Genomic DNA, 22,500 nt, shown 5'->3' on the forward strand with positions numbered 1-22,500 from the left:
TGGGATAGAAAAAGAGCCAGAGCAATAAGCTGGTGTACTTTACTACTCTAAAGCGAACATAGTACGTCACCAGTGAAAAGTCCAATGCCACCAAGGCCAAAAACATATTCCAAACCAAATCTGGTCCCTGCAAATTGTAGTGGTAGATACCAAAGGCAATCATCCCAAAAAAGAGATGAATAAAACCGATTTTTTTAATCATAGCGTCCCCCTTCTTTCTGGTTTTAGTTGTTGTCGATAGTAAAATTATAATAAATTTTTCTTAAAATGTTGTTAAAAAAGCTTACATTTCTAAAAATTCACCATTTTCAAAAAGAGCTTTTCGTTTCGTTCAACTTCCTTTTCTGTTATAATAAAAAGTATGAAAACTAAAATGATTGCATTAGATTTAGATGGCACTTTGCTGCGCCACAATGATACGATTTCGGACTACACAGTGGATACTATCCAAAAAATTCAAGAAAAAGGGCACAAGGTTGTGATTGCAACGGGGCGACCTTGCCGCATGGCAGTTAAGCACTACCGTCGTCTTGGTTTAACCACACCCATGATTTCTTTCAATGGTGCCTTGACGCATTTACCTGAAAAGAAATGGGATTTTGAACACAGCGTCACTATTGACAAACGCTACCTTTTGGATGTTTTGGATATGCAAAAGAGCATTGAAGCGGATTTTATCGCCAGCGAATACCGCAAGAAATTCTACATTAGTGCGGAAAATCAGCAAGTGGTCAATCCAAATTGTTTGGGGTTGAGGAAATCACGGACAAGATGACCATGGATATTACTAAAATCACGGAAAATCCTAATGCCCTTCTTATGCAAACACGTCACGAGGACAAATACGCTCTCGCCAAAGAAATTCGCCAACACTTCAATAACGATATTGAAGTCGATTCTTGGGGCGGTCCGCTCAACATTCTTGAATTTTCACCTAAAGGCGTCAACAAAGCTTACGCTTTAAACTACCTATTAAATGTCTTTAATTTTTCTCCTGAACAACTCATTGCTTTTGGAGATGAGCACAATGACACAGAGATGCTAGCCTTTGCTGGTGTCGGTTATGCTATGAAAAATGCAAATGACGTTCTTTTGCCATTTGCAGATAAACAGACAGAATTTTCTAACGAAAACGACGGTGTGGCTAAAGAATTAGAAAAAATCTTCTTGTGAAAAACTTCTTTATTGGAGTTTTTCTTTTTTTTCATTATTTTCAAAATATTTCAGCTTTCTTTAGAATTTGATAACGCTGACACTCCCAAAACCCTTTATTTTACTGAAAAAGTAAAGGTTTTTAGTTTACATATTTCTGAAATATTTTCAGGATTTCTGCTATTTTTTCTTAAAAAGCTATTGCATTTTTATTGGAAACGTTTTACAATAAAGTTGTTCTTAAATTTCCTTGAAATGAAAAAGAATGGCCAAGTACGCTTGGAAGGAGATTATTCTTCTTCGTTTCAACGAAAAATATTTAAAAGGAGGAAGAACAAGAATGGGTATCGGTATAATTATTGCCAGCCATGGTAAATTTGCTGAAGGTATTCATCAATCAGGTTCTATGATCTTTGGCGACCAAGAAAAAGTTCAAGTGGTCACTTTTATGCCAAGTGAAGGACCAGATGACTTATACGCACACTTCAACGATGCTATCGCACAATTTGATGCTGATGATGAAATCCTAGTGCTAGCTGACCTTTGGAGCGGTTCTCCATTTAACCAAGCTAGTCGCGTGATGGGTGAAAATCCTGATCGTAAGATGGCTATCATTACAGGTCTTAATTTGCCAATGCTTATCCAAGCCTACACAGAGCGTATGATGGATGCTGACGCAGGTGTGGATAAAGTTGTTGCAAATATCATTAAAGAAGCTAAAGATGGTGTCAAAGCACTACCTGAAGAACTTAACCCTGCTGAAGAAACTGCCGCTGCACCTGCTGCACAAGAAGTACACCAAGGTGCAATCCCAGAAGGGACTGTCATTGGAGATGGTAAACTTAAAATCAATCTTGCTCGTATTGACACACGTCTTCTTCACGGACAAGTTGCGACAAACTGGACACCTGCTTCTAAAGCCGATCGTATCATCGTTGCATCCGATACAGTAGCTAAAGACGAATTACGTAAAAACCTTATCAAACAGGCTGCACCAAACGGTGTTAAAGCAAACGTTGTCCCTATCAAGAAATTGATTGAAGCTGCAAAAGATCCACGTTTTGGTAATACACACGCTCTTATCCTATTTGAAACACCTCAAGAAGCACTTGAAGCTATCGAAGGTGGCGTGCCAATTAAAGAACTAAACGTTGGTTCAATGGCTCACTCAACTGGTAAAACAATGGTTAATAACGTTTTATCTATGGATAAAGACGATGTTGCGACATTTGAAAAATTACGTGATCTTGGTGTAACATTTGACGTTCGTAAAGTTCCTAACGATTCTAAAAAGATTTGTTTGAACTCATCAAAAAAGCAAATGTACAATAATTTTGGAAGCTACTAAGCATTATCAGGCTGATATCCAAGCTTCATAATCCTCAGTACTCTTATAACTAAGTAAAATTGTCACTGACAGTTTTACCATCGCACATTGAAAACTATTATAGACGAAAGGAACTAGAATAATGTCAATTATTTCTATGATTTTAGTCGTTGTGATTGCTTTCTTCGCTGGTTTGGAAGGTATCCTCGACGAATTCCAATTCCACCAACCGCTAGTTGCCTGTACATTGATTGGTCTTGTAACAGGACACCTTGAAGCTGGTATTATCCTTGGTGGTTCACTTCAAATGATTGCTCTTGGTTGGGCGAACATTGGTGCCGCAGTTGCGCCTGACGCTGCCCTTGCTTCTGTTGCTGCCGCAATCATCATGGTTAAAGGTGGCGACTTCACTCACAATGGTATCGGGGTTGCAACAGCAACTGCTATCCCTCTTGCCGTTGCCGGACTTTTCCTTACAATGCTTGTTCGTACAGCTTCTGTTGCCTTGATTCACGGTGCTGACGCTGCTGCAAAAGAAGGAAATATCGCTGCGGTTGAACGTACTCACTTAGTTGCCTTGTTCCTTCAAGGTATTCGTATCGCTATCCCAGCCGCACTTCTTCTAGCTATTCCTACTTCAGCTGTACAATCAGTGCTTAACGCTATGCCAGAATGGTTGTCAGGTGGTATGGCCGTTGGTGGTGGTATGGTTGTTGCCGTAGGTTACGCTATGGTTATCAACATGATGGCTACAAGCGAAGTTTGGCCTTTCTTTGCCATCGGTTTTGCTCTTGCTGCCATTTCTGATCTTACTCTTATCGCCCTTGGTGCTATTGGTGTTGCAGTTGCCTTCATCTACCTTAACCTTTCTGAAAAAGGTGGAAACGGTGGCGGCGGAACTTCTACTGGTTCTGGTGACCCAATTGGCGATATCTTGGAAGACTACTAGAGAGGGGTACTATAATGGCTGAAAAATTGCAATTATCACAATCTGATCGCCGAAAAGTTTGGTGGCGTTTAACGTTCCTTCAAGGTTCTTGGAACTACGAACGTATGCAAAACTTAGGTTGGGCTTATGCCTTGATGCCTGCGATCAAAAAACTTTACACAACTAAAGAAGATCGTGCCGCTGCTCTTGAGCGTCACTTGGAATTCTTCAACACACACCCATACGTAGCTGCTCCAATCATGGGGGTTACAATGGCGCTTGAAGAAGAACGTGCTAACGGTGCAGAAATCGACGATACTGCTATCCAAGGGGTTAAAATCGGTATGATGGGACCGCTTGCCGGTGTTGGTGACCCAGTCTTCTGGTACACTGTACGTCCTATCTTGGGAGCTCTTGGTGCTTCACTTGCTCTTGCTGGTAACATCATGGGACCAATCATCTTCTTCCTTGGTTGGAACATCATCCGTATGGCTTTCCTATGGTACACACAAGAAATCGGATACCGTGCAGGTTCTAACATCACTAAAGACTTGTCTGGTGGTATCATCCAAAAAATCACTAAAGGGGCTTCAATCCTTGGGATGTTCATCCTCGCGGTGCTTGTTGAACGTTGGGTATCTGTAGCATTTACAATCAACCTTCCTTCAACAACACTTTCAGAAGGTGCATACATCAACTTCCCTAAAGGTGACGTTACTGGTCCACAGCTTCAAAAAATTCTCGGTGAAGTTGCTAGCGGACTTAGCTTAACTTCTGAAAAACAAACACTTTACAAGGACAATTGGATTCATTGATTCCTGGTTTGATGGGACTTCTTCTTACATTCCTTTGCATGTGGTTGCTTAAGAAGAAAATCTCTCCAATCACAATCATCATCGCATTGTTCATCGTTGGTATTGCAGCTCGATTCTTCGGAATCATGTAATAACCGAAAAAGAGGGAGTAACATCCTTCTTTTTTTATGTATAATGAAAGCATAAGTAGTGTTAAGGAGTTTATATGGCACAATCAATCAATTCTACCGTCGAATTCACCACAACTGGCGTTTCTTATTTAGGTCTTGGTGGGAAAGTCGGCAAATTTCTATTAGGTGACAAGGGAATCGAATTTTACAATGATGCTAATGTCGAAGATTACATTCAAATCCCATGGACAAGTATTGAAAAAATTGGTGCCAACGTCACCCGAAATAAAGTCAGCCGACATTTTGAAATCTTTACCGACAAAGGAAAATTTCTCTTTGCCTCAAAAGATTCTGGCAAAATTCTAAAAGTAGCTCGTCAACATATTGGCAATGACAAAGTGGTTCGTATGCTAACACTTGTCCAAACCATTGCCAGACGATTTGTCAAAAAACAATAATTTTTGTATAATAGTAGCGTACGGATAAGTAGATTTGAAACTCTTTCAGAAAGTCTGCGGGAGCTGCGAGCAGATAGAGGGACAAGGTCGAAATTCTACCGTTAACGCATTCAAATAAGGAAATTAAGTGCACAGATGTGAAGCTGGATGGAACCGCGCTCAGGCGCTCCAGCAGCTACTCATCTGTGCTTTTTTGTTCATCAAGACGGTGGGCAAAATCATTTTGGAGGATATCTTATGTTAGACATTAAACGCATTCGTAATGATTTTGACGAAGTGGCTCAAAAATTAGCGACTCGTGGCGTTGCTGCTGAAAAATTGACTGAGTTAAAAGAACTCGATGACAAACGCCGTGAATTGCTTGTCAAATCAGAATCAGCAAAAGCTGAACGTAACACAGCTTCTGCTGCTATCGCTCAAGCGAAACGCAACAAAGAAGATGCATCTGAACAAATCGCAGCGATGCAAGCTTTATCAGCTGAAATCAAAGCAACTGACGCTGAACTAGCTGACATTGACGAAAAATTAGCTGAATTCACTACTACATTGCCAAACATTCCTGCTGAGGGCGTACCTGTAGGTACTGACGAAAATGACAATGTGGAAGTGCGTCATTGGGGAACACCACGCGATTTTCATTTTGACATCAAAGCTCACTGGGACCTTGGTGAAGACCTTGGTATTCTTGATTGGGAACGTGGTGCCAAAGTAACTGGTTCTCGCTTCCTTTTCTACAAAGGACTTGGTGCTCGCTTAGAACGTGCCCTTTACAACTTCATGTTGGACGAACACGCTAAAGAAGGTTATACAGAAGTCATTCCACCATACATGGTCAACCACGATTCTATGTTTGGTACTGGACAATATCCTAAATTTAAAGAAGATACTTTTGAATTAGCTGATTCAGACTATGTTTTGATTCCAACAGCTGAAGTTCCTTTGACAAACTATTACCGCGGTGAAATCCTTGATGACAAAGAATTGCCTGTCTACTTCACTGCCATGAGCCCTTCATTCCGTTCAGAAGCAGGCTCTGCTGGTCGTGACACGCGTGGTTTGATTCGCTTGCACCAATTCCACAAAGTTGAAATGGTGAAATTCTCTAAACCAGAAACATCATACGATGATTGGAAAAAATGGTTGCCAATGCTGAAAATATCCTTCAAAAACTTGGACTTCCATACCGTGTGATTACCCTATGCACTGGCGACATGGGCTTCTCAGCTGCTAAAACTTACGACTTGGAAGTTTGGATTCCAGCTCAAAACACTTACCGTGAAATTTCAAGCTGTTCAAATACCGAAGATTTCCAAGCTCGTCGTGCCCAAATCCGTTACCGTGACGAAGCAGATGGTAAAGTGAAATTACTCCACACGCTTAACGGTTCAGGTCTTGCAGTTGGACGTACTGTTGCTGCTATTCTTGAAAACTACCAAAACGAAGACGGTTCAGTGACTATTCCTGAAGTCCTTCGTCCATATATGGGTGGCGTTGACGTTATCGCTCCAAAATAAGCCGCACCACTGTAAAAAGCCTTGCTCGCAAAACGAGTAAGGCTTTTTGTCTGCTCAAAAAAAGAAATAGTATAAAAGCATTTTAGGATTTAAAATACTTCTATGCTACTTCCTTTGAATGGCTTTTTAATATTTTCTAAAACGTTGGTAACGGTTTTCTAGCAAGGTATCAAGCGGTAACTGACTCAAACGCTCTAATTCAGTTATCAGGTTCTGCTTAATCATATCGACGATTTCACTTGAGAAATAACCGTGCTCAGGATAACCTTATCAACAACACCCATATTGAGCAATTCTCCTGCTGTTATTTTCATCAATTGAGCGGCTTCTGAGGCACGAGAGCCGTCTTTCCACAAGATAGAGGCAAAGCCTTCTGGACTTAAAATCGCGTACATGCTGTGTTCTAGCATCCAAACTTGGTCTGCGACAGCCAAAGCCAAGGCACCACCTGATCCACCTTCACCAATGATAATGGCAATAATAGGCACTTTCAAATCACTCATTTCCAAGAGATTGCGAGCAATAGCCTCACCTTGACCACGTTCTTCCGCCCCAACACCAGGGTAAGCACCTGCGGTATTGATAAAAGTCACCACGGGACGGCCAAATTTTTCTGCTTGTTTCATCAAGCGTAGCGCCTTACGGTAACCTTCAGGATTGGGTTGCCCAAAATTACGTTTGAGATTTTCTTGCAACTGTTTGCCCTTTTGAATACCGATAACCGTCACAGGACGACCGTCCAAACGAGCAATGCCACCAACAACCGCACCATCATCTGCAAAATGGCGATCACCATGCAGTTCGATAAAATCATCAAAAATCAATTGAGCATAGTCAAAAGTCGTCAAACGCCCTTGGTCCCGTGCTTCTTTTAAAATTCTCGAAACGTCTGATCTCATCTTTCACCTCCATGTAGTGCAACAAGCGTCGCAATCATCTCTGGCAATTCTGTCCTATTGATAATGGTATCCACAAATCCATGCTCTAAAAGAAAATTCGGCTTTTTGGAAATTATCTGGTAGTTGCTCACGAACGGTATTTTCAATCACACGACGGCCAGCAAAGCCCACAAGAGCTTGCGGTTCTGCGATAATAATATCGCCTTCCATGGCAAAACTAGCGGTCACCCCACCCGTTGTTGGGTCTGTCAAAATGGTCAAATAAAATAACCCTGCATTTGAATGGCGTTTGAACGGCTGCAGAAATTTTAGCCATTTGCATCAAGCTCATGATACCTTCTTGCATTCGCGCACCGCCTGAAGCCGTAAAGAGCACAACAGGCAGTTCTTGGGCTGTCGCTAATTCAAATAAACGCGTGATTTTTTCACCAACCACCGTTCCCATAGACGCCATGATAAAATTCGAATCCATGATACCAAGAGCAACTTTTTGCCCCTTAATAGTCGCAAGTCCTGTCAAAACTGCTTCGTCAAGCCCTGTTTTTTCACGTGCTGCGGCTAATTTTTCCTGATAACCTGGAAAATGAAGGGGGTCTGTGGTTTCTAAACCTGTGAACAATTCTTCAAAACTGCCTTCGTCAACGGTAATCGCCAAACGTTCCTTGGCTGAAATGCGGAAATTATACGAACAACTTGGGCAGATTTTGGCAGTTCCCAAATCTTTTTGGTAAATCATGTGCTTACAAGCGGGACACTTAGCAAACAATTCATCAGGTACTTCAGGCATTTCTCTCTTGACGCCTGTTTTCAACGAATTATTGGGAGTAATGCGAATGTATTTATCTTTTTTATTAAACAGTGGCATAAGCTCTCCTAATCATTGTCTTTATTGTAGTTGGGTAAAAAGGTTTCCATCAAAAATGAGGTATCGTAATCCCCAGCAATAACGTGCTCATCTGAAATCAAGTCCATCTGAAAATCTGCATTCGTAGTAACACCCACGATTTCTAATTCATAGAGAGCACGCTGCATTTTCATCAAGGCATCAAAACGATTATCACCGTGGACGATGATTTTAGCAATCATGCTGTCATAATAAGGCGGAATGGTGTAGCCGTTATACATAGCAGAATCCACACGCAAGCCCACACCACCACTTGGCAAATACAAGTCTGTGATTTTTCCAGGACTTGGAGCAAAATTTAACTTAGGATTTTCAGCATTGATACGGCATTCAATGGCATGACCTGAAATCATCACATCGTCTTGGGTTAAGGATAAAGGTTGACCTGCTGCGATGCGAATTTGTTCCTTGATAATATCAACTCCGGTTACAAATTCTGTCACAGGATGTTCCACCTGAACACGGGTATTCATTTCCATAAAGTAAAAAGCTGATGTCTTTTCATCAAGCAAGAACTCTATCGTACCAGCATTTTCGTAATGAACAGCTTTGGCAGCACGCACGGCCGCTTGACCAATCTGATGACGCAAGGTTTTCCCGATGGCAACAGATGGGCTTTCTTCCAAAACTTTTTGGTTATTGCGTTGCAAAGAGCAGTCCCGCTCACCCAAGTGAATCACATGACCGTAAGAATCCCCTAAAATCTGAACCTCGATATGTCTAGCGGGATAGATGACTTTTTCGATGTACATGGCACCATTACCAAAGGCTGCCAAGGCTTCTTGGGACGCTGATTCAAAGGCTGGAATGAGGTCCTCGGCAGAATTTACCTTGCGAATCCCTTTTCCACCGCCACCAGCAGAAGCTTTTAACATCACTGGATAACCCAGATAATTAGCCACTTCAAGGGCTTCTTGGGTAGTATGCACTTCGCCATCAGAACCAGGAATCACAGGAACGTCTGCCGCAATCATTTCGGAACGCGCGTTGATTTTATCCCCCATCTTATCCATCACTTTGGCACTTGGCCCGATAAAGCTAATATGCATTTCTTCGCACATGGTTGCAAATTTGGAATTTTCACTTAAAAAACCAAAACCTGGGTGAATGGCTTCTGCACCTGTGACAATAGCAGCTGACAAGACAGCATTCATATTCAGATAAGAATCCGTTGAACGAGCTGGACCGATGCAAATGGCTTCATCAGCTAAAATCGTATGCAACGATTCTTTATCCACCTCTGAATAGACAGCGACCGTATGGATGCCCAATTCACGCGCCGCACGAATAATTCGCACCGCAATCTCACCTCGATTGGCAATTAGTATTTTTTTAAACATGCGTCTGCTTTTATCCTCCTATCAGGAATTGCTTTCTTGCAATCCTTGTCCAAATGCTTTTTCTAGCTGAGTTAACGCTAAACGATAGGCCTTTTACTGACCAATCGCAAAGGTCAAGGTACCAGAAGCCGCTAATTTTCCATCTACTTCTGCCTTGGCTTCTACCACGGCAATTGTGCCACGGCGTTTGACAAATGTCACTGTCATCACCAATTGGTCCCCTGGAACAACTTGCTTTTAAAACGAACCTTGTCCATACCCGCATAAAAGACCAATTTACCTTTATTTTCTTCCTTTGATAATTCTAACACACCTGCGGTCTGTGCCAAAGCCTCCATAATGAGAACCCCTGGCATAACAGGATAGTCTGGAAAATGACCATTGAAAAAAGGTTCATTGATGGTCACATTTTTAATAGCTACAATCTTATCATCGCTGGCTTCTAGCACGCGGTCAACCAAAAGCATTGGGTAACGATGTGGCAAAGCCTCACGAATTTGTTTGATATCAATCATTTAATACGCACCAATCCTTGTCCAAATTCAACAACTTCTTCATTAGTAACCATGATTTCAGTGACAATCCCATCTTTTGGAGCAGGGATTTCATTCATGACTTTCATGGCTTCAATAATCAGCAAGGTTTGCCCCTTTTTAACCGTGTCCCCAACAGAAACAAAGACTGGTTTATCAGGAGCTGGCGCTAAATACGCCACCCCAACAAGAGGACTAGTCACTTCATCTCCTTCGACAAGAGGCGTTTCTTCTGTTTCGCTCACTGCTTCTGCATCTGATGAAGATGGAGAAGAAACAACTGGAGCAACTGGCACCGCATTAACTGGCGGAACTGCCACTGGTTGAGGAGCTGTGTATTCATTTTTACTAAAGCTCAACTCAGCCTCTCCCGTTTTAAATGAGAATTCACGCAGACTTGATTGGTCAAATTGCGCCATCAAATCCTTTACTTCTGAAATATTCACAACTACGCCTCCCAACGTTTAAATGCTAGCACCGCATTGTGCCCACCAAATCCAAAGGTATTCGAAATAGCATAGGCTATATCTGCTTCTTGTCCTTGACCATAAACAACATTTGCCTCGATATCTTCTGACAATTCACGCGTACCAGCCGTCATTGGAATATAGCTATGACGCATGGCTTCGATGGTCGCAATCGCTTCAACGGAACCCGCTGCACCAAGAAGGTGACCTGTAAATGATTTAGTTGATGATACAGGCACTTCTTTTCCAAGAACAGTAACAATGGCCTTGCTTTCGCCTTTTTCATTGGCTTGTGTTGACGTACCATGGGCATTGACATAATCCACTTGCTCAGGAACAATACCCGCCTCATCAATAGCTAACTGAATGGCTTTCGCAGCACCTGAACCGTCTGGAGTTGGCGTGGTTTGGTGATAAGCATCGCAGTTGCTACCATAACCCACAACTTCTGCCAAAATAGTTGCCCCACGTTTTTGAGCGTGTTCAAGGCTTTCAAGGACAAGCACACCAGCACCTTCACCCATCACAAACCCATTGCGGTCTTTGTCAAATGGAATAGCAGAACGAGCTGGGTCTTCGGTTGTTGACAAAGCTGTCAAAGCATTAAACCCACCAATACCAATTTCATTAATCGTTGATTCTGCTCCACCAGCTAAAATCACATCATGGTAACCAAATTTGATTTCACGGAAAGCTTCACCAATCGCATCATTTGAAGAGGCACAAGCCGTTGTAACAGATTTGCAGACACCACGCGCACCAATACGCAAGGCAATATTACCTGCCGCCATATTAGAAAGAGCTTTAGGAATGAACATTGGTTGAATGCGTCGAATGCCTTTGTCATGCATACGGATAACTTGCTCTTGCATTTCTTGCAAACCACCGATACCAGATGACACAATCACCCCCGTGCGGTCACGGTCAAACCGTTTCCATATCCAAATTAGCATGTTCAAGTGCCTCTAAAGCGGCATAAATAGCATAAAGAGAATATTGGTCCATGCGGTTTTTATCTTTACGAACAAAGTATTGATCAAAGGAAAATCGTGGATTTCACCTGCATTGTGAACGGGAATGTCTGACGTATCAAATTTAGTAATCGGTCCAATACCAATCTTGCCTTGATAAAGGCTATCCCAAAATGCTTCAGGGGTATTTCCGATTGGTGATGTCACCCCATAACCTGTCACTACAACTCTATTTAATGTCATGTTTATCTCCTTTAAAAGAGGAATCCTTACTGTCTTACTAAGCTGGCTGCCTTAAGATTGCATGGTCATGCCACCATCGATAGCAATCACTTGACCTGTCAAATAATCTTGTTCTGCTAAAAAGGTTGCAACGGTAGCAACTTCTTCCGCTTTTCCAATCCGTTTCATCGGAATATTGGCAACAATAGCCTTTTGCATTTTTTCTGGAATGACATCCGTCATGTTAGAAGCGATGAAACCTGGCGCAATAGCATTCACACGGATACCACGCGCAGCACTTCACGCGCCACTGATTGGTGAAACCAATCAAACCAGCTTTTGAGGCCGCATAATTGGCTTGCCCAACATTACCCGTTAAGCCAACGACACTTGATATATTAATGATAACGCCTTGACGTGCTCGTGTCATCGGTTTTAAGACGGATTGTGTCATGTTAAAGGCACCTGTTAAGTTAACCTTCAAAACCGATTCAAAATCTTCTTCCGTCATTTTCAAGACCAATTTGTCATTGGTGATGCCAGCATTATTGACCAAAATATCAACAGAGCCCAAACGCTCAATAGCTTCATCCACCATGCGTTTAGCTTCTTCAGCCTGTGAAATATCGCCTGTAATAGCAATGGCCTGACCAGGATAAGCTTGAAAGCTTTCTAAAATCTCTGGCGACACTTGTGAGCGACCGTTGAGGACAACATTTGCCCCAAGGCTAGCAAATTGATGGGCAATCGCCAAACCAATGCCCCTCGTAGAACCCGTGATAAAAACATTTTTATTTTGGATTGTCATGATATCTCCTAATTCTGCAATAATTCGTCTAAATCAGCTACACTTTCAACAGCTCTCGTTGGAATGGTCTTGTCAATTTTTCGCAAAAAGCCACTGAGGACTTTTCCAGGACCAATCTCGATAACCTCAGTCATACCAAGTTCACGCATGGTTTCTATGGAATCGTAAAAACGCACAGGTTCCTTGACTTGCCTTGCCAACAAGGGCTTGATGTCGTCATGTCGCATCACCTTAGCCTCGGTATTGCCCACCAGCGGAATGTGAAAATCAGCAAAAGTCACCGTTTCAAGCACTTTGGCTAATTGTTGGCTCGCTGGTTCCAATAAGCCCGTATGGAAAGGACCTGACACTTTCAAAGGAATCAAACGTTTCACACCTGCTTCTTTGAGCAATTCAACCGCAGCATTCACGGCTGCTGTTTCTCCACCAATTACAATTTGGCTAGGTGTGTTGTAATTAGCTGGGGTTACAATACCCTTGACTAAAGCCTTTTGGCACATCTCCTCAATCAAGTCAGCATCAGCGTTCATCACAGCCACCATCTTGCCAGTTCCTTGCGGAGCTGCCGTTTCCATAAATTCACCGCGTTTGGCAACCAAGGCCACCGCATCTTCAAAATCCAAGGCACCTGAAGCTACCAAGGCTGAATATTCACCAAGTGAAAGCCCCGCTACCATATCAGGCTCGAAGCCTTTTTCTTGAAGCAAACGAAAAATAGCAATGGAAGTTGTCAAAATAGCAGGCTGTGTGTAGCGGGTTTGGTTCAACTTTTCATCATCTGTATCAATCAGCTGACGAAGGTCATACCCAAGAACAGCACTCGCTTGTTGAAACGTTTCTCTCACAATAGGATAAACCGCATACAAATCGCTTGCCATTCCTAATTTTTGTGCCCCCTGACCTGCAAATAAAAAGGCAGTTGTCGTCATTAAACCCTCCTATACGGCAGACGTATCTCTAACGTCCTTTAGTTTTCTACCTCACTATCAGGACCAGCGTTTAGCTTCCGCCAAAATAACCTCTTTGGCGCCATAGTAAAGGTCTTTCAAAATATCTTCACACGTTTCTTCTTTGGCAATAAGCCCTGCGATTTGCCCAGCCATAACAGAACCCATGGTCACATCACCATCCACAACGGCATTGCGTAAAGCACCTGCCCCCAAAGCTTCGATATCTTCTGCAGTTTTACGTCCAGCCAAGAAATCTTTTTCCGCATGGGTATACGAAGTGGTTAATTTATTTTTAATGGCACGCACAGGGTGTCCCACAACAGTGGCAGATACCACAGTGTCAATATCTTTAGCTTTTAAAATCTTATCTTAAATTGCTGGTGCGCATTTGACTCTTTGGCCACTACAAAACGCGTTCCCACTTGAATAGCTTCTGCTCCAAGCATAAAGACAGCAGCTGCACCACGACCATCACCAATACCACCAGCTCCAATAACTGGAATATCAACCGCGTCAACCACTTGACGAACCAAGGTCATTGTTGTCAATTTACCAATGTGACCACCAGCTTCCATACCTTCTGCAATCACAGCATCCGCGCCCAATTTTTCCATGCGTCTTGCCAAAGCAACACTTGGAACCACGGGAATAACCGTAATTCCTGCCTCATGAAAACGTTCCATGTATTTTCCAGGATTTCCAGCGCCTGTCGTTACGACTTTGACCCCTTCTTCAATGACCAAATCCACAATATCATCAACAAAAGGTGACAAGAGCATAATATTCACACCAAAAGGTTTATCTGTTATCGCTCTAACCTTGTCAATATTGGCTTTAACGACTTCTTTTGGGGCATTACCACCACCAATAATCCCTAAACCATCAGCATTTGAAACGGCTCCTGCCAAATCACCGTCAGCAACCCAAGCCATTCCCCCCTGAAAAATAGGGTATTTGATATTTAATAACTCTGTAATACGTGTTTTCATCTTTAACCTTCTAAATCCACAGTCAGACAATAATTTGATAATCAAACTATAACCATAAGAAGAGAAGGAGCAGGATATGAACTAGCTAACTAGCCATATCCTACGCCCCCTTTCGTCAATATAACATTGATTTTGACTTAAACGCTATTATTTTGTTTTTTCTTCTACGTAAGCAACCAAGTCACCACTGTGTTAAGACCATCTTCAGATTCGATTTGGATATCAAATGCATCTTCAATTTCTGAAATCACTTGGAAAACATCAAGTGAGTCTGCATCAAGGTCTTCAAAAGTTGTGTCCATTTTAACTTCTTCTGGTTCTTTACCAAGTTCTTCAACGATAATTTCTTGTACTTTTTCAAATACTGCCATGATGATTTTCTCCTTAAAAATAAATACAATATATTTCCTGTACGAACGTACAAGTAGTTAACTAAATTTTAACAATTAGATTTCCCCATGTCAAACCTCCGCCAAAAGCAGAGAATAAAACCGTTTGTGAGCCATCTAATGCAATGATACCTTTATCCACTGACTCTGATAATAAAATAGGAATACTTGCTGCACTGGTATTACCATAAGCCATCATATTGGCTGGCAATTTCTCCATGCTAACCCTAATTTTTAGCCATTTTGTTCAAGATTCTGATATTGGCTTGATGTAGGAACAAGTAGTCTAAATCCTCGATGGATAAGCCAGCGTCTGCGACCAATTGTTTAATGCTCTTTGGCACATCGCGATCGCAAAATCAAAAATCGCACGACCGTCCATCTGGAGATATTTTTCATCTGAAGTTGTGTCAGAAAATGGAGAGGATAAGCCAATCAATCCAGAGGTCAAACTGCCGCCGCGGCTACCGTCTGTATGAAGGGACTCTGCCAAAAAGTGCTTTGTATCGCTTGCTTCAAGCAAAACACCGCCAGCACCATCACCAAAGAGAACCGAACTACTACGGTCAGACCAATCCAAGGTTTTTGATAAGGTTTCCGCACCAATGACGAGACCTCTTTGATACAGATCAGATTGGATAAATTTATCCGCCGTTGCTAAAGCAAAGACAAAACCACTGCAAGCCGCCGTCATATCCATTCCAAATGCATTGCTTGCTCCGATATTGGCTTGAATACGCGCTGCCGTTGAAGGCATCAAGCTATCTGGTGTAATGGTCGCTACGATGATAAAATCAATAGCTTGCGCTGACAAGCCAGATTGCTTTAGCAATTGTTGAGCCACTTGCGTTCCCAAATCGCTGGTCGTTTCCTCACGAGTGATGTGACGCTCCCTAATACCTGTTCGTGATGAAATCCATTCATCACTGGTATCCATAATCTGCGATAAATCATCATTGCTAATAATCTGTTCAGAGCATAAGCTGCCACCTGAGTTATTTTTGAAAATGCCATGATTACATTAACTCCTCAAGAAACTTATGAAGATTTTTAAGCCCTTGTGCCAAAGCTTCAAATTCCTGTTCATTCATATCTTCAGCGATATGAATTACCATATTTTTATGAAACTTGCGGTGGAGCCTATCTAACAGTTTCCCTTTTTTTGTCAAAGTCAAGTGAACAACGCGACGGTCCAGCTTTGAACGTTTTCTCTCAATGTAGCCTTTCGCCTCGAGCTTGTTTAAACTAGTCGTCACAGTGCCTAGGGTTAACATCAATTCCCTAGCAATATCACTTGGTGTCACATTGGTATTTTTGCCAATAATTTCAATGGTGTGCATCTCTTTCAAAGAAACGTCACTGAATTGGCTCGTTCTCAAACTCGTTTCTTCGATAACTTGAACACGATTAAAAATATCAACAAGATAATCATTGATTCTATTATAATCCAAAGGACCACCTCCAAGAAAAAAACTTTGACGCTCAAATTATATCAAAGTGCTAATTAATTTGCAAGCCTTTAAACAGTCTTGAACGTTACGTCTTATTTTCCTGAAAATTTTGGACGTCGTTTCTCAGAAAAAGCCAGCACGCCTTCTTTGAAATCTTCCTTAAAGGCCAAATCTTCTTGTAGTCGCAATTCTAAAGCCGTGTAATCTTGCCAATTCTCAAACGAAGCCTTCCAAGACATTTCCTTGATAGCACGATAAGAATTGATTGAACCACGGAGCAGACGTTTGCAAAGTTGTTGGGTGGTTTTCTCTAATTGGTCTGATTCACACAAGCGGTAAACAATCCCATATTCATAGGCTTTTTCCGCATTTAAAGCTTCACCTGTCAAAGCTAATTGATTGGCACGATTGGCACCGATAGCACGGCTCATCAACAAAAGTCCTCCTGCATCAGGAGCCAACCCCACACCGACGAAAGCTTGAATAAATTTGACTTTATTGCTGGCTACCACAAAATCGCTGCCACTGCCATATTAGCAGCCGCACAGCTACCGCACCGTCAATACTCATAATAACCAGTTTGGGCAATTGTTTTATGGCAAAGGAAATCTGATTGACCAAATGGGCAATATCAACCAGTGAAGCAATGTTGTCCGCATCCACTGCGTGCTTCATTTCCACCAAATCACCGCCGACAGAAAGACCTTCCCAACAGCCTTGATAACCAAAAGCTTGACAGTCGAATCCTGCTTTGCCTTTTCCAAAACATCCAAGATTTCTTGGCAAACAGGAATATTAAACCCATTTGAAATATCAGGACGATTCAACGTTAAAATCGCCACTTCCCCTGCTTCATAAATAATATGACTATATGACATACAAAAACCTCTATCAAAAATACTTTGATAATTTAATTATTTTAGTGATTGCTATTCTATCATAACTATGATTATTTTATCAAGAGAAAAAAGGAAATTTATGAAAAATAATTTGATATTTTAATAATTTAGTATTCAAATTAAATAGACTAAAAAAAGAGGTGAAACCTCTTTTATCACTATGTTAACTGCGTCACATCCTGCAATAATTGCCCTAAATCCGTCAACAAACGACTGGCTTTGCTTTGGTCCATGCCAAACATACGGTCCTCAATCGCCCAAACAGGTAAATGGGCTGACGTCGCCGCCTGAATGCCTTTCTCACTATCTTCCACTACAATTGCCTCATCACAAGAAACATCTAATTTCTTAATAGCTGCCTCATAGATGTCAGGATACGGTTTTCCTCGTGAAAATTCCTCCCCTGATAAGACAACAGAAAAGTAATCGCGAATACCTGCTTCGTCTAAAGCCCTTAAAATATCAGGTTTTGAAGTGCTAGAGGCCAAGCCTAAAGCATAACCCATCTCTTTTAAAGCTTGAACCACACGAACCGTATCAGGGAAAATCAAATCCTTATAAGGAAGTGGGTGCTGTGCCTTATACTGAGCATATTCAGCTTGTAACTGCGCCACATCCCAATTCTCATAATCATCACCTAAAATAGCCTGCCAAATGTGCTTGGTATTACCCCCAATAAAAAAACGAGGAGGCAAATGGTCGATGCTAATCCCTTTTTCCTTTAGAAAAGTTTTTCGTCTGTTGTAGTAAAAGGTTTCAGTGTCAATATAAACACCATCCATATCAAAAATAATCGCTTTAATAGTTTCCATTCTCCTATTATACTACACTAGCCCTTTATTGTAAAAAGTACTGACAAGTTGTCAGAATTTTGTTATAATAACATACAAATTTACATTTGGGAGTCATTATGAAAGTCATCAAATTTGGAGGTAGTTCACTTGCCTCCGCTGAACAACTCAAAAAAGTATTGGATATTGTTACATCTGATCCTGAACGACGTTTTGTCATCGTTTCAGCACCAGGTAAGCGCCACTCAGAAGACACAAAAGTAACCGACGCACTGATTAAATACTATAAAAATTACGTTGCTGGAAATGATGTCACTGCGTCACAAAAATGGATTATCGATCGTTACCAAGCCATTGCCGAAGAACTCGGCTTATCACCTGCTATCATGACTAAGATTAGCACAGCAATCAAACAGTTGGCTACGTTACCGATCGAAGACAACGCTTTTTTATACGATACCTTTTTAGCAGCCGGCGAGGATAACAATGCCAAACTTGTTGCAGAATACTTTAGAAAAAATGGGCTTTCATCTCGCTACATGCACCCTAAAGAAGCAGGTATTATCGTATCAAGCGAACCTAGCAATGCGCGTATTTTACCGTCAAGTTATGATAAACTTGAAGCCTTACAAGAACTGGATGAAGTTATTGTCATTCCTGGATTTTTCGGAGTGACTGTTGATGGCAATGTCTGCACATTCTCTCGTGGCGGTTCAGATATTTCAGGCTCAATTGTTGCCGCTGGGGTAAAAGCAGACCTTTATGAAAACTTCACGGATGTCGATGGTATTTTTGCCGCACACCCAGGAGTTGTCCACAAACCACACACCATCAAAGAACTCACTTACAGAGAAATGCGTGAGCTTGCCTACGCAGGATTTTCCGTTCTCCATGACGAAGCACTCATTCCTGCTTACCGTGGTAAAATTCCATTAGTCATTAAAAACACTAACAACCCAAATCATCCTGGTACACGCATTACCCTTAAAAATACAAGTAACAATGCTCTGTTATTGGTATCGCAGCCGATGATAACTTTGCAAGTATCAACATGTCTAAATACCTCATGAACCGCGAGGTCGGGTTTGGTCGCAAAGTACTGCAAATTCTAGAAGAATTGAACATTCGCTGGGAACATATGCCAACAGGAATTGACGATATGTCAATCATTGTCCGCGAACGTGAACTAACGCCTATTAAAGAGCAAGAAATCACCACCTACCTCACACGCGAATTAGGGGTCGATGAAGTGGATATCGAACATGGCCTTTCAATTATCATGATTGTTGGTGAAGATATGAAAAACCATATCGGGGTGACTGCAACAGCAACTAAAGCACTGTCTGAAAAACACATCAACCTCGAAATGATTTCACAAGGTTCTAGCGAAGTTTCAGTCATGTTTGTAACGCAAACCGAACACGAAAAACAAGCCGTACGTGCTCTATACAAAGCCTTTTTCCAACCAGAAGAAGATTAATCAAAAGTCAGCATTAGTGTAATGCTGACTTTTTCTATTCCTTAAAGTCCAGAAAGAAAGGTTCAATGCTTCTAAGAAAAGCACTCTTGCCTTTAAAGCGTTCCCCACGCATCACACGATCCAATTTTGACACACCTTCTGCCCCAAAAGTTTGACGCAAAGCTGTTAAACTATCTTGATAGGCAATAAAGTCATCGGCCTGCATAAAGGCAGGTTGAGCAATACAGTAGTCCAATTCACTAATCTCCTCATACCCCATCTGATTAAATTGACGTTTCACACTTTCTTGATGGCGAATCACATCTTTCACATAATTTGAAAACTTAGTTTTAAAGTAAGGATAAAGCTTTTCCTTCTGCCTCAAGTAATTCTGGATGATCTTGTAAAAGCTGAAAGAGGACAATTCTCCCTTCTTGTAACCAATCATCATAATCCCACAATTTCACAAAATAAGTGCGACGTAGTTTTAAAACAATGGGTTTAACTTTTTCATAGTAGTATTCAAAATGTTTCATGTCGTTTAACTCCCTATTCATAAAAATCCTTCTGTACAAAAGTAATCTTATTATATAAGGGAAAGTCAAAAAACAACAGGACATATATGTCCTGTTGCCAAAAAAATAATAAAAAAGAGAAGATAACATCTTCTCTAACAACGATTATTTGACTCCGCCAGTAGGACTCGAACCTACGACATCATGATTAACAGTCATGCGCTACTACCAACTGAGCTATGGCGGATAAAAGCTAAGCGACTACCATATCTAACAGGGGGCAACCCCCAACTACATCAGGCGTACTAGGGCTTAACTTCTGTGTTCGGCATGGGAACAGGTGTATCTCCTAGGCTATCATCACTTAACTCTGATTGATTATCCAATCAAAATTGAATACCTATTCATTGTAACAAGTTTCCGACTCGCTGTCAATATCTCTCAGTTACTTTGGATAAGTCCTCGAGCTATTAGTATTAGTCCGCTACATGTGTCACCACACTTCCACTTCTAACCTATCTACCTGATCATCTCTCAGGGCTCTTACTGATATAAAATCATGGGAAATCTCATCTTGGGGTGGGCTTACTACTTAGATGCTTTCAGCGTTTATCCCTTCCCTACATAGCTACCCAGCGATGCCTTTGGCAAGACAACTGGTACACCAGCGGTAAGTCCACTCTGGTCCTCTCGTACTAGGAGCAGATCCTCTCAAATTTCCTACGCCCACGACGGATATGGACCGAACTGTCTCACGACGTTCTGAACCCAGCTCACGTACCGCTTTAATGGGCGAACAGCCCAACCCTTGGAACATACTACAGCCCCAGGTGGCGAAGAGCCGACATCGAGGTGCCAAACCTTCCCGTCGATGTGAGCTCTTGGGGAAGATCAGCCTGTTATCCCTAGAGTAACTTTTATCCGTTGAGCGACGGCCCTTCCACTCGGCACCGTCGGATCACTAAGGCCGACTTTCGTCCCTGCTCGAGGTGTGGCTCTCGCAGTCAAGCTCCCTTCTGCCTTTACACTCTGCGAATGATTTCCAACCATTCTGAGGGAACCTTTGGGCGCCTCCGTTACCTTTTAGGAGGCGACCGCCCCAGTCAAACTGCCCGTCAGACACTGTCTCCGATAGGGATAACCTATCTGGGTTAGAATAGCCATAACACAAGGGTAGTATCCCAACAACGCCTCCACCGAGACTAGCGTCCCGATTTCATAGGCTCCTACCTATCCTGTACATGTGGTACAGATATTCAATATCAAACTGCAGTAAAGCTCCATGGGGTCTTTCCGTCCTGTCGCGGGTAACCTGCATCTTCACAGGTACTAAAATTTCACCGAGTCTCTCGTTGAGACAGTGCCCAGATCGTTACGCCTTTCGTGCGGGTCGGAACTTACCCGACAAGGAATTTCGCTACCTTAGGACCGTTATAGTTACGGCCGCCGTTCACCGGGGCTTCAATTCACACCTTCGCTATTGCTAAGCGCTCCTCTTAACCTTCCGGCACCGGGCAGGCGTCAGCCCCTATACATCATCTTACGATTTTGCAGAGACCTGTGTTTTTGATAAACAGTTGCTTGGGCCTATTCACTGCGGCTGACTTAAAGTCAGCACCCCTTCTCCCGAAGTTACGGGGCTATTTTGCCGAGTTCCTTAGAGAGAGTTGTCTCGCTCACCTGAGGCTACTCGCCTCGACTACCTGTGTCGGTTTGCGGTACGGGTAGAGTATAATTAACGCTAGAAGCTTTTCTTGGCAGTGTGACATCACTAACTTCGCTACTAAACTTCGCTCCCCATCACAGCTCAATGTTACAGATACAAGCATTTGACTCATATCACACCTCACTGCTTAGACGTGCACTTCCAATCGCACGCTTTAGTTAGCCTACTGCGTCCCTCCATCACTATATACTCTAGTACAGGAATATCAACCTGTTGGCCATCGGATACACCTTTCGGTCTCTCCTTAGGTCCCGACTAACCCAGGGCGGACGAGCCTTCCCCTGGAAACCTTAGTCTTACGGTGGACAGGATTCTCACCTGTCTTTCGCTACTCATACCGGCATTCTCACTTCTATGCGTTCCAGCGCTCCTCACGGTACACCTTCATCACACATAGAACGCTCTCCTACCATACCTAAAAGGTATCCACAGCTTCGGTAATATGTTTTAGCCCCGGTACATTTTCGGCGCAGGGTCACTCGACTAGTGAGCTATTACGCACTCTTTCAATGATGGCTGCTTCTAAGCCAACATCCTGGTTGTCTGAGCAACTCCACATCCTTTCCCACTTAACACATACTTAGGGACCTTAGCTGGTGGTCTGGGCTGTTTCCCTCTCGACTACGGATCTTAGCACTCGCAGTCTGACTGCCGATTATATCTCATTGGCATTCGGAGTTTATCTGATATTGGTAATCCGGGATGGACCCCTCAATCAAACAGTGCTCTACCTCCAAGAGACTTAACATCGACGCTAGCCCTAAAGCTATTTCGGAGAGAACCAGCTATCTCCAAGTTCGTTTGGAATTTCTCCGCTACCCACAAGTCATCCAAGCACTTTTCAACGTGCCCTGGTTCGGGCCTCCAGTGAGTTTTACCTCAC

General features: G+C 42.4%; 9 protein-coding genes and 1 non-coding gene across 10 annotated transcripts; 1 reads left to right on the forward strand and 9 right to left on the reverse strand.

The window, feature by feature from the left end:
* Nucleotides 1-8,076: 8,076 nt before the first annotated feature.
* LOC121495271 (biotin carboxylase 1-like) lies at nt 8,077-9,447 on the reverse strand. Its single transcript, XM_041762504.1, has one exon. The coding sequence runs from the start codon at nt 9,445-9,447 to the stop codon at nt 8,077-8,079; it is 1,371 nt and encodes a 456-aa protein (XP_041618438.1).
* Nucleotides 9,448-9,540: 93 nt separating this feature from the next.
* Nucleotides 9,541-9,962, reverse strand: LOC121495272 (3-hydroxyacyl-[acyl-carrier-protein] dehydratase FabZ-like). Its single transcript, XM_041762505.1, has 2 exons — nt 9,761-9,962; nt 9,541-9,668 (listed from the first exon to the last, which is right to left on the reverse strand). The coding sequence occupies exons 1-2, from the start codon at nt 9,960-9,962 to the stop codon at nt 9,541-9,543; spliced, it is 330 nt and encodes a 109-aa protein (XP_041618439.1).
* On the reverse strand, nt 9,959-10,399 carry LOC121495274 (biotin carboxyl carrier protein of acetyl-CoA carboxylase-like). Its single transcript, XM_041762506.1, has one exon. The coding sequence runs from the start codon at nt 10,397-10,399 to the stop codon at nt 9,959-9,961; it is 441 nt and encodes a 146-aa protein (XP_041618440.1).
* Nucleotides 10,400-10,428: 29 nt separating this feature from the next.
* LOC121495275 (3-oxoacyl-[acyl-carrier-protein] synthase 2-like) lies at nt 10,429-11,661 on the reverse strand. The gene is made up of 2 exons (XM_041762507.1): nt 11,470-11,661; nt 10,429-11,412 (listed from the first exon to the last, which is right to left on the reverse strand). The coding sequence occupies exons 1-2, from the start codon at nt 11,659-11,661 to the stop codon at nt 10,429-10,431; spliced, it is 1,176 nt and encodes a 391-aa protein (XP_041618441.1).
* A 51-nt stretch (nt 11,662-11,712) lies between these two features.
* LOC121495276 (3-oxoacyl-[acyl-carrier-protein] reductase FabG-like) lies at nt 11,713-12,448 on the reverse strand. The gene is made up of 2 exons (XM_041762508.1): nt 12,013-12,448; nt 11,713-11,900 (listed from the first exon to the last, which is right to left on the reverse strand). The coding sequence occupies exons 1-2, from the start codon at nt 12,446-12,448 to the stop codon at nt 11,713-11,715; spliced, it is 624 nt and encodes a 207-aa protein (XP_041618442.1).
* An 8-nt stretch (nt 12,449-12,456) lies between these two features.
* Nucleotides 12,457-13,563, reverse strand: LOC121495277 (malonyl CoA-acyl carrier protein transacylase-like). The gene is made up of 2 exons (XM_041762510.1): nt 13,446-13,563; nt 12,457-13,349 (listed from the first exon to the last, which is right to left on the reverse strand). The coding sequence occupies exons 1-2, from the start codon at nt 13,561-13,563 to the stop codon at nt 12,457-12,459; spliced, it is 1,011 nt and encodes a 336-aa protein (XP_041618444.1).
* Nucleotides 13,564-16,319: 2,756 nt separating this feature from the next.
* On the reverse strand, nt 16,320-16,902 carry LOC121495278 (trans-2-decenoyl-[acyl-carrier-protein] isomerase-like). The gene is made up of 2 exons (XM_041762511.1): nt 16,737-16,902; nt 16,320-16,672 (listed from the first exon to the last, which is right to left on the reverse strand). The coding sequence occupies exons 1-2, from the start codon at nt 16,900-16,902 to the stop codon at nt 16,320-16,322; spliced, it is 519 nt and encodes a 172-aa protein (XP_041618445.1).
* A 382-nt stretch (nt 16,903-17,284) lies between these two features.
* On the reverse strand, nt 17,285-17,938 carry LOC121495279 (phosphorylated carbohydrates phosphatase TM_1254-like). Its single transcript, XM_041762512.1, has one exon. The coding sequence runs from the start codon at nt 17,936-17,938 to the stop codon at nt 17,285-17,287; it is 654 nt and encodes a 217-aa protein (XP_041618446.1).
* Nucleotides 17,939-18,036: 98 nt separating this feature from the next.
* On the forward strand, nt 18,037-19,397 carry LOC121495280 (aspartokinase 3-like). Its single transcript, XM_041762513.1, has 2 exons — nt 18,037-18,838; nt 18,943-19,397. Exons 1-2 carry the CDS (start codon nt 18,037-18,039, stop codon nt 19,395-19,397), a joined length of 1,257 nt encoding a protein of 418 aa, XP_041618447.1.
* Nucleotides 19,398-20,064: 667 nt separating this feature from the next.
* TRNAN-GUU lies at nt 20,065-20,138 on the reverse strand. Its single transcript has one exon. It is a non-coding gene; the product is annotated as a tRNA-Asn (tRNA).
* Nucleotides 20,139-22,500: the final 2,362 nt, after the last annotated feature.

The sequence above is a fragment of the Vulpes lagopus genome, chromosome 7, assembly GCF_018345385.1.
Source record: "Vulpes lagopus strain Blue_001 chromosome 7, ASM1834538v1, whole genome shotgun sequence".
NCBI lineage: Eukaryota > Metazoa > Chordata > Mammalia > Carnivora > Canidae > Vulpes > Vulpes lagopus.

What these genes read in the sequence shown, in the direction of transcription:
- LOC121495274 (XM_041762506.1), bottom strand. Translation starts at nt 10,399, where the DNA reads ATGGCGCAATTTGACCAATCAAGTCTGCGTGAATTCTCATTTAAAACG.
- LOC121495275 (XM_041762507.1), bottom strand. Translation starts at nt 11,661, where the DNA reads ATGACATTAAATAGAGTTGTAGTGACAGGTTATGGGGTGACATCACCA. An exon ending in CTTTGATCAATACTTTGTTC is followed by an intron (nt 11,413 to 11,469) that starts GTAAAGATAAAA and finishes ATGCCGCTTTAG; the next exon opens with AGGCACTTGAACATGCTAAT.
- LOC121495279 (XM_041762512.1), bottom strand. Translation starts at nt 17,938, where the DNA reads ATGGAAACTATTAAAGCGATTATTTTTGATATGGATGGTGTTTATATT.
- LOC121495277 (XM_041762510.1), bottom strand. Translation starts at nt 13,563, where the DNA reads ATGGGTTCTGTTATGGCTGGGCAAATCGCAGGGCTTATTGCCAAAGAA. An exon ending in TATTTTGGCGGAAGCTAAAC is followed by an intron (nt 13,350 to 13,445) that starts GCTGGTCCTGAT and finishes TTTTATTTGCAG; the next exon opens with GTCAGGGGGCACAAAAATTA.
- LOC121495276 (XM_041762508.1), bottom strand. Translation starts at nt 12,448, where the DNA reads ATGACAATCCAAAATAAAAATGTTTTTATCACGGGTTCTACGAGGGGC. An exon ending in AAGTGTCGTTGGCTTAACGG is followed by an intron (nt 11,901 to 12,012) that starts GTAATGTTGGGC and finishes CTATTGCGCCAG; the next exon opens with GTTTCATCGCTTCTAACATG.
- LOC121495271 (XM_041762504.1), bottom strand. Translation starts at nt 9,447, where the DNA reads ATGTTTAAAAAAATACTAATTGCCAATCGAGGTGAGATTGCGGTGCGA.
- LOC121495280 (XM_041762513.1), top strand. Translation starts at nt 18,037, where the DNA reads ATGAAAGTCATCAAATTTGGAGGTAGTTCACTTGCCTCCGCTGAACAA. An exon ending in ACTCATTCCTGCTTACCGTG is followed by an intron (nt 18,839 to 18,942) that starts GTAAAATTCCAT and finishes TTGGTATCGCAG; the next exon opens with CCGATGATAACTTTGCAAGT.
- LOC121495272 (XM_041762505.1), bottom strand. Translation starts at nt 9,962, where the DNA reads ATGATTGATATCAAACAAATTCGTGAGGCTTTGCCACATCGTTACCCA. An exon ending in GGCTTTGGCACAGACCGCAG is followed by an intron (nt 9,669 to 9,760) that starts GTGTGTTAGAAT and finishes AAGTTGTTCCAG; the next exon opens with GGGACCAATTGGTGATGACA.
- LOC121495278 (XM_041762511.1), bottom strand. Translation starts at nt 16,902, where the DNA reads ATGAAGCACGCAGTGGATGCGGACAACATTGCTTCACTGGTTGATATT. An exon ending in GCAGTGGCAGCGATTTTGTG is followed by an intron (nt 16,673 to 16,736) that starts GTAGCCAGCAAT and finishes CTCCTGATGCAG; the next exon opens with GAGGACTTTTGTTGATGAGC.